The following is a 10,359-nucleotide window of genomic DNA, read 5'->3' on the forward strand; positions in this document are numbered from 1 at the left end:
TCTTTTTCGTGCCAGCACCTGCTGCGACACGGGACCTCGGTTTTTATACGGTCTCATCCGAAGGACCGGTCTCCACGTCCCACAGTGGGATTCGAACCCGCGACGTAAGGATCAACTCCTTACTTCGCGACTCTAGAGCAGACGCTCTAACCACTGCGCCACGCGGGCGACTATCTTTATGAATAAAAGGGGTAACTGCGATAGGGGTATTTGTCCAAATTATTAACTTCATCTTCAGTTGGGTTGGACAAATTAAATTTTCAAAATTTATTTTTTAAATTTATATTATAGTGCATTGGTAAAATACAGGTAATTCCAGGTAAATCCCGAACAGAGATCAGACTATAATTGCTATCAAAACATATTTCACACCTATTGTTCTATTCCTAATTATCAAATGTGTGCAAAACTGGAACACACCGTATGCAATATATTTAAGCGTCGAATCCCGTAACTGAAATAAGAGGGTGGCATAGGTTTATTATAAGAAATGGACTTTTTAAAGATAGACAATGAGGAAGAATTTCTTACAATAAGAGGTAATGAGTTCAATTCATCAATAACAAGGGGGATGAAAGTTGACTTGTATGTTTGCAATCTGCATTCAGGTAACTATGCTATAGTTATACGAATTTCTCGTACTGTAACTTGATGAATTACAACGCAAATTTGGGATTATATCAGTTAGATATTTAGGAACTTGGTTATTGTAGTTAATCTAGTATTTTTTTCTTCTTTAATGTAATGGATCCCAACCAGTTTCAAAGTATAGTGCATTTTAAGAAACTAATAGAGTTAAGAGCTAATTTTTCGCAATCGCCTACATTACATCCACCCCACGCCAAGGAAGCATATTCTAATTGGAGTCTAAGAAAGGTTGTGTACATGAGTGAAATAGTTTTCCGATTTACAGCAAATTTGATTTTTTAAATAAGCTTCATTTTCTCAGAAAAATACCCCCCAAAATCGTATTAAATAATTAAGAGCTAAGAGCTAATATCAGTCTTTCAGTGCTGCAACCATAGTTTAAAAGAATGTCTTAAAGATCTATTAAATAGAATTTTGGTGTGGCATTCCTCCTTAAATTATGAAAAGGACTGGGGAAGGAGGTAGAAAACATGTTAGAAATTCAATAACTGCAGTGCATGATTTGGAGACAAGCCAAGGCCATCTTTAAAAAAAATGTTTGTTAACTTTCTCCCGACCGACTGGCTAAAATGGCCCTCCTAGTCAATATTCTACGGGGGTCACTTTTCGTCAATACAGCGGAAAAGAAAATGAAAACTTATGCAAATGTCTCTGTTTTACAGGGAAAGTTTCGCGTTTATTCGCAAAAGTTTCGCGTTATAACGCGAAAGTTTCGCGTTATAACGCAAAAAATATTTTTTTTACCTGCGAAAATGAGCTCAGTGGCCTTTCGTATTACGACGACGAGTCTTGAGTAACATTTGTTGGTATATGTTTTTATACTAGAAATATTACTGAAAGTTATAATAACAAATTACTTTTGCCTAGTTTAAAATATCTAGTAATATCTGTCGGTGTTTCTTTTTACCCTAGGAAAAGTACCTATGTGTGGGAATTTTTATATGTGTCTTTTGTAAATCATTTTAATGGCTAATGTTAGATCTGAAAGATCTGTAAAAACATTCGTGGTGGTGGTGGGGGCGTAACCACTAAATTTGCAACATACAATATATACAGTTGTTCTACCTTCAGACGCCTGTGACTTTTTTTTATTAATTGTCGAGGGAATTATGTTGGGCTGTGCGCCCCCCCCCCCCCCCCCCCCCCACACACACACCCTGAAATTGCTTTTCCTTGCCTGAAATCAACTGTTTTTACATAGAGTAAAGTAAAAGGCCTTTATGATATTTTATTAGTATTTCTGATATAAATGCATAATTATACCAACAAATATAACCCAAGATCCTACTAATCCCCCCCCCTTTTTTCTGACGTTTATACGGTAAGCCTTTAATACACCCCCATCAAAAAATCTATTGAATTATTTGCCTGCAAGGAAATGTGGGAATTAGATGTATTGTATTTCAGAGAGAATACTCTTTCCTCCTATTTATTCCTTCCTTGCCTTCACTGTTTAAAAATTTCTGAATCCGCCAATTTTCGTTATTATTGTAATCTATCATAGGGTTTATTCAATTAAGCATGCGCATTAAAGATAATAAAACAGGCAATATCATCTATGCACAGTGACAGTTGGCAGTAAGCAGTTGGCAGTAAGCAGTGAGCAGTTGGCAGTAAGCAGTTGGCTGTCGTATATGGAATTCCATACAATACAACCCATCATACGTCTCCAAAATATTATAGCCTTAATGTAATTTACCCAGCTCTTTATCGAATTTAAATAAAACTGTAAAATTTGATAACAAATTATTATTGGCTTCAAAGTAAGTCGCTATCCATCCTCTACAAGAACTCGTATTCTATAAGACTTTACCAGTATTGTAAATGAAAAACTTGTTTATAATTAGGAACTACAGTAATTCATGTTTATGTCAAGCAATCTGACTATATATTCCAAAAAAACAGACATTTCTTTTTGCTATTGAGATATCTATTTGACTTAGAGGGACATTTCTTTTTTTGCTTCAGAGATATTTCTTTTAACCTAGAAAGATATCTATTCAAACCTCAACGTATTTGTCGGAATAGATATATTAATCAAAAGATAAAAAAAATCAAATTTCAAAAATTTTTCTTTCTTCTCGGAAAGGAAATTTTGACACCAATCCCCCTACCACCACACGTAATATATGGTTAATTATCTTTTCTGGTTGCCCCCGTCCTCCTCCATCCCCTAACATTGAAAAACGATGCTACATTCCAGTGCCCGGAATGCTTGTACTGTGGGATTTTTTTTTAATGAAATTTAACCGAAGTGCAGCCAAATCTTAATTGATAAATATGAGAGAGAGAGAGAGAGAGAGAGAGAGAGAGAGAGAGAGAGAGAGAGAGATCTGTTACATATACTAACATCACAAATAGTCGACGTCATAGTGCTTATGACGTCATAATAGCATTGCTTGATGTGGAAAGCGTGATTTAGTCGTGAGGCAATACAACAAAATGGGTTTATTCCATAGTTGCATGCGGAAGAATAAAGTAGGCATCCTGTCAGATGAGGAGGAAGCTGCCTACAAAAAGATAGAGAAGGTGAACAATGAAGATGTGGAAAAGGAGGTTCACACTCCATCTCTCCTAGACGCCATGTTTTGTGTGACACCAAACGAAGTCCCTGGCGACACCAAAAATACTGATGAACCTAGATCAGGTGGCACTAGATCAGAGGTTATTAAAAAGAGTGAGTTGGTGCACCTCACCTACAAGTCGAGTGTTCCCAAACTACCTCCGATCAATGGGAACATCATGAGAATATTGATTCTCCCAACTGACAACGAGGCCGCCTACCAGAAATGGAAAGGTAAAATGAAATCTTTTTAAATTCCTTGATTAAAAATTTTCCTGAAATTCATAATGACTGAAATTATGTAAAGCCATCATATTTGATAGCAGAAGAAACCCACAAAGTTCTTCAGGAGAAGGGTCTCTTGAAAAAAGACAAGCTGGGGGAAAGAAGAAAACTGAATGAACGGGGCAAACTGAAAAACTAAAGAGAGAGAGAGAGACACAGATACTTATATGTTCATTATTAAGTTAACATTATGTAACAGCACATCGAACAGCTGTCATCTTCCAAATTACAATGATCACGGCGTGAAGATTTATTTATTTATTTGCTTATTTTAAATTATTATCTCAGTTTAAGAATAGAGATGACACCGAGCCTTTCTTTTTCTCAGTTTCACAAGATTTGGCTATTGATGTATTATACGACTTTCTTTTTTTTTCTCTTCCGACCGTATATTTTCATTAAAATTTCAAGATGTTGGCCTCGAAGACAGATTTTAGGCTCACATTGATGACAAAATTTACTTTTTCAAAATTAAAGTTCCGTTGTCCTCTCTTGTTTAATTTATAATACATGTATTTTTTTTTTATTTGAAAAAAAAACAATAAACTTTATAATGATCACATTTATTGTCCTCTGTGGCTTTTGATATTCTTGAAATGAAGCTAGGGAAAATTGACAGCTGCAAATTGAAATGTTTTCTCTCCAACGTCTACTTTCTTGTGTTTGACCCATATGCACAAGGAATTAATCACCACTTTTTAAGGCCCTCCCCTTTTGTGACCAAAAATATACATAAGATTATTAAATCAATTTTTGTGTATGATATTGTATTAATTTTACCTAAAATATAACTAAATAAGTAAAAAAAAAATGTTCCAAAAACGACTAAAACCCGAGAGCATTGAGCAGGGGGGAGACCCCTTGGGCCACCATCCCGAGTCCTAACTGTCGCCCCCTCCCCTTTTGAAGAATATTGGATCCGCCACTGTTTCACTCCATCATGAGACACTCGACGATGGGTTTTTGTTTAAAACCACTGAAGAGAAATGCTACAAATTTTCCTATTTTTTAAATATTATTTTTTGGGGGTGTAACTTCAGTCCAGCAACACTTTTGTTATGATTCAATAACTTCATTACAATTTACTAAAATACACAATATCTTTATAAAAAAAAATCTGGGTTATATATTTTATAGAAATAATTCAGACATATGCAATTACACTGAAAGTCTTGTGTATTTCCATAATAAGTTGTGACATCAACGGGACGGTATACGTTTCTCTAGTAAAGCTTATGGAGTTGAAAAATAATGTATATGGAGGAAATTCAAACCTGGAGCACAGCCAATTAGTATGAATGGTTTGTTTCTTATAGGGTCGGGTTTCACAAAACTATCGTAAGATTTGTCCTAAGATAGATCTTAAAAGATGTGACTTATGATAATCATAAGATTTGTCACTGCTGTTTCACAAAACTATCTTAAGTATAAAAACTCTTAAAGACAAGTCTTAAGAGAAATTTCATGCTTCAATGTCACAAGGAAATTTTTAAAATATGTTTGCAGGAAGTTTAGTTGTCCTTCTAACATTTTCTTTAAAATATTGAAATAATTGTGTGTCTCAAATAATTTCTTTTGCAGTTATACTCTGTCAAAAAAAAAACAAACATGTTATTCCATCAGCTTCAATGTACTTTGGAAAGGGAGGGGGTCAGAAAAGCTAATATGAATAAATTTCATTACAAAAATCTTATTGAATAAATTTTGCTTAAATGTCTTTTTGTCTTTTTGCTCAGAAAGTAATAACGTTGCTGACAAAATATTTGTGATAATACTTTTGATTAAATCCTCAACTGCATTTATGCTTTTGCAAATAATAAATGATTTTCAAATAAATTCAGTTGAAACGCCAACTCGTGTTCAAAGCCCCCCCCCCTCCCCCCCCCTTCGGTTCGTTCATAAAAATCTATGTAGGTGTCTCTGAAACGCTGAACTACTGCAACAAAATAACAGTGCGGGAGACGATATAGAGAAACGAAAGAACATGTACAATTTTCAATCAGAATTTAACTTTCAAATGCTATGAAGAAAACATGCAGCACCTCATGGTACAGCAGTATTTATAATGAGTTTTCATATACATTCCAGAGGATTATTGTCGCTTACCTCAAAAACTTAAACTATTTGATTTTCCTCTAATTTTGTAAGACTGAAAGACATGTTTAGTTTCTATAGAAAAAAAATCACCACAATGTAACAAAATAATTAAATGTAAAAGTTCTTAAATATGCAGAATGGCTACATCAAAGTTCGATTTTGTTTACTTTCAAGGGCTGGACTTGTTCAAACCACAAAAAATGTTTATACCGGGGGTATTTCGTGTTTTTCTTTATTCAAAATGAATTTACATAACATATCAATAAATCAATTACATGTATCTCGAATTGCTTTAGCCATTTTCAAATTGCACAAGTAGCGATGCTTTGTCATAGAAAATATGATGATATGATGAAAATATGATGAATTCAAAATTAAATTATTTTGAATGAAGTTATAAATGTTATCTGGATCTTACATACATATATACATGGCCGATAGAAACAAGTTCTGGGGGAGTGGAGGTTCAGTTGAGAGGGGGCACAAGCAAACAAAAATGGTTTAATTTGAAAAAAATATTGTGGCACAACCATAAAGTAGGTACATTTTATGTTTCTATCGTATACTATTTATTGGCAAAATTATTAGGTGAAAAAAGGGGGGGGGGGTCAATGTTCTGACTGGCGTAATACAGTCCAAAGGATTGATCTATCTCTAGAAAAACGTTTTCCTTTGAAAATCATTTGGTTTTGAGCCAAAAGATATACTGTTGCAGTGTTCACTTTAGACTTAAGACAGGTATCTAGTTGTCTTAAGATTAAGATAGATCTTAAGATTTTCATAAGATATGAAAGTTTTGTGAAACAGCTATGGTGCAATCTAAAGATAATTTTTTGGTCTTAAGACAGATTTTAGTCATAAGATAGTTTTGTGAAACGGGCCCCTGCTTTTTTGTTTATTATAACACTTGAAACCGTGTATTTTTGTGACAATAGAAAATCTAAGCAACTGTAAGAAATGACTATTCCAGGTAGTGGGTGTATTCAGCAAAAGCATGTTTATTTTGTTACTTAATCGATAAACAAAACAATGATGCGTGTCATATAAATAAACATACCTAAATGTGTCGCACAAAGTATCCTGAATATGACTATATACAGTTTACGCGATATAAATACCCTAAAAATAGTGTTTTCTTCTTCTCATGTAAAAGTTTGAATAAATTTTGCTTCACATGAATACAAAAACAGGTCGGCTTCTAGGACCACAATTAGTGCTCATCGACATTCCAACATTTAGTTAAAAGTCCTGGCTCAGGATCATGAAACAGACTTATGCTTAAGTCAAATTTTCAATAGCATGTAAAATGTTCATTGAGTTAATCTCTTAATTTGCAGATAACAACGCTTTTCAATTAAAGCAATTTTGAATAATATTTTGATTTTGGGGTGCTTTATTTGTAATAAATGCTGTTATGAGTCCATATTTAAAGTATCCATGAATTTACAGTCCTTATTTGACCCCGTAGGAAACTTGGTCAACGTTTATAATTGCTGTAAGAGAATTAATGTACATATAATGTTGAAATATATAGAATGAATATGATAGGCTATATGAACACACTGTGATGAATACAAATTGTACATAAGTGTTTATCATTAAAGAGAGAGAGAGAGAGGGGGGGGGTGGGAACACAAATTTTTCACAGACTCATTAATAATGATATATTATATCTAAGTAGACCATAGGGTCTTTCTAGACTGCGAACTGCGTATTGACGCAGGATGCATTTCTGGATATAAAGAAGATGGGGGGGGGGGGCGAGCGAAATACCTTTAGTTTCAAATGTATCAAAAAACAATTCAACTTGTGAACTATATAGAGTAAAGATGTGATATTATGAGAACTCATCTTTACTGTGCAAAAATTATACTACGGTAAAAATAATAAGAATTTTTGGGGAATCGAACAAGGCCATAAAAAGCTTGCGTATCAGTTTATTTCTTAGAGAATAACACGTTAACCACACAACACACAACTTATATGTAATATGCCCTTTGAACTAACTGTACTTCAACTATTTTTTTGGAAAGATACGATTGTTGTGTCATAAAAGTGTATTTTTAAGGTAGAGTGGGTCCTTTCTTTGCGTTATTTAGCAAAAATATATATTTTTATGTATACTTTGAAGGTTTACGTTCAAAAAAAAAAAAAGAAATGGAGCGAAAACCGACTTATATAGTGAAATTGTGTTACAATATGAAGAAATGATCATTTTCCCTCTTTGGTAGACGAATAATTGCAATACTTGTGATATTGTTGCAAAATTTGGCTATTTTACTTAAAGTATACATAAATATTAACTGACATATATCAAAGAAAATTTTATTATAATTGAGATTTGTTTACTTCACCATAGGCGTTTTTTCCCTTAACTTAACCGCCATCTTCTTAAAAGGCTTTTTATCACGTACTAAAAATGAAAGACTATTTATTATATTCTTGAAATATATAATTCTCGTTTTACTTTTTTGGTTTAACTTTTTAATATAATGTTATGGACTTTAAAAAAAGTGACTTTTAGTAACTTTAATGTTCATATTATGCTAAGATTATCTTTTTTTTTTTTTTTTTTTTTTTTTTTTTTTTTTTTGTTACAACGTATAGATGTCGCTTTATATTGATTTTAATCACGTGATCTTCATTGCATGTACAAAAACCATGATTTGTGTTGAATTAGTCAGTCTGTTGGCTCGCTTGGTTCTGAATAAGAACCATAGTTCCTGAATAAGGAAATACAAATAGATGCTAAGAAAGTCCTGAATAAGGCAAATATTTCTGAAAAAGGAAGGGAAACAATTCTCAGTCTGAATAAGGTTACAAATATATGTAGTGCTGACGCCATATTGTTTGTTGATGATAGACTTCCAATAAATTATATAAAACCACAATTTCCCAAACGAACCCCGTAACAAATTGGTGGCAGCGGTGGGATTGGAAAGTATCAGCCTTCAGACTAAATGGCATCAGGAGGCGAAGATAAAGACAAACAGAATTGGGGACACATTGCGAAACGGCGCACAAGAAGGAAACCAGTGCGCGACTCTGGCATTGAAAATACTTCAGATGTTAGGATGGTGGAAGAAAAGAGTCATCCAAAGTTGTCATCGGATTATAAGAATCTTTATTTTTCGGGTAAGGGACCAAGTGATATTGCTCGTTTGCCCGTAGAAATGCGTTCGCAAAGGGGTGTGAGCATATTGCGCACGCCGCAAGATAGTCGTACGCCGAGAGATATACTTCGATCAAGAGGACCTACGCCGGTAATGGATGGTTCATACCTGGATCCAGCAACATACGAGGATAACAAATATCCAATCTCAGCAAAGTCAGAGACAAAATCAGGACGATTAACATCATTTAAATTATCTAACAGTAACCAAGATAGGAAAGATGATACAACTGCATGTGCAGACAAAAGGACAGTAAATAGAAATGCTACAGGATGATCTAGTAGCGACGTTAAATGAAGTTTTACGTTTACAAGATTTTAAGAAAGTGACAGACGCCAAAGTTTTAGAAAAACCGAGTGAAGAGAGTACATGTATACAAAGACACAAAGGCATTGCTGCTGCTGAGACAAATGCAAAAACTGTAGAAAGCAAGGTACTACTTGAGAGTTAAAACACACAGAAGAGAATTGAGATACACAGTCAAGCATATCTAAAGGTGTTCAATTTCGCAGGACAAAAATAACACCATCAATTTTTGACGGCACATCGCCATGGATGGATTTCAAGGTTCATTTTGAGTACTGCGCAGAACTAAACGAATGGAACGAGAAAGAGAAAATGGAGCAAAATGGTTAGAGAAGTATATACAGATGCCTTTAGTTGGCAAAATGATGACAAAGACACAGAACTAGATAAATTCAAGTCTGAGTTCCAACAATTAAAACAACTTATGCAGCAGCACATGCAATGGAGGGGTCAAGGACAACGTAGTAAGGGTGGCAAACGAACATCAAGAGATGCCATCGTTTGTTTTACTTGCAATCAAAAGAGGCACATACGCCGCGAGTGTCCCCAGAGAGAAAGGCAGAAGAAAACATATAATGAGCAAGATTCACCGAAAACGAAGTCCGACAAGTCTTCACTACGTACCAACCTGTCAGATAAGGAGTGGTTGCTTGACATCAATAGACTGTGGACTATATATTCTGACCAGTGTTAATGGAATAGACGCTAATTTCATAGCCGACTCTGGAACCTCTGTTACAATAGTAACTTAAGAAACACATGATGCTATTTTTATTAGCTTTTTGCTGAAAGGGGCGCTGAGCAAGGACACACAACCTTGATAATACACAAAATCAATACAGAAAAAGAAAAGCCTATTTGCTAGCAGCCAAGACGCGTTCCATTCCATCTAAAGAAAGAAGTCGACACCCAAATCGACAACATGCTTACAAACATTATTATCAGACCGTCTTCAAGTCCCTGGGCTAGTCCAGTCGTACGTGTACGTAAGAAGGATTTAACTCTTCGGTTCTGTATTGATTTTAGGAGGCTGAACAACGTAACAGTAAAGGATGCATGCCCTTTACCTAGGAATGGTGATTCATTAGATGCTCTTGGAGGGTCGAAGTGGTTTTGTACGCTGGATATGATGAGCGGGTATTGGCAGATAGAAGTCGACGAGCATGACAAACAGAAGACCGCCTTCACGTCACATAGGGGACTTTTTGAACGACCCAAGCAGACTGTCTGTGCTGGTCTGAGATGGGATATCTGATCGATTTATCTAGATGATATAATCGTATTCAG

General features: G+C 34.8%; 1 protein-coding gene across 1 annotated transcript; it reads left to right on the forward strand.

Moving 5' to 3' along the window:
• Positions 1 to 3,084: 3,084 nt before the first annotated feature.
• LOC133192824 (uncharacterized) lies at positions 3,085 to 3,635 on the forward strand. Its single transcript, XM_061328830.1, has 2 exons — positions 3,085 to 3,445; positions 3,535 to 3,635. Exons 1-2 carry the CDS (start codon positions 3,091 to 3,093, stop codon positions 3,633 to 3,635), a joined length of 456 nt encoding a protein of 151 aa, XP_061184814.1. The 5' UTR covers positions 3,085 to 3,090.
• Positions 3,636 to 10,359: the final 6,724 nt, after the last annotated feature.

This window comes from Saccostrea echinata, unplaced genomic scaffold, assembly GCF_033153115.1.
Source record: "Saccostrea echinata isolate AGI-Se365-2 ecotype Australia unplaced genomic scaffold, CSIRO_AGI_Sech_v1 ptg000025l, whole genome shotgun sequence".
Classification (NCBI taxonomy): domain Eukaryota; kingdom Metazoa; phylum Mollusca; class Bivalvia; order Ostreida; family Ostreidae; genus Saccostrea; species Saccostrea echinata.

Excerpts from the sequence above, each read along its gene's own strand:
- LOC133192824 (XM_061328830.1), top strand. The coding sequence starts at position 3,091 with ATGGGTTTATTCCATAGTTGCATGCGGAAGAATAAAGTAGGCATCCTG. Across the intron at positions 3,446-3,534 it reads CGCCTACCAGAAATGGAAAG|CAGAAGAAACCCACAAAGTT; the intron begins GTAAAATGAAAT and ends CATATTTGATAG.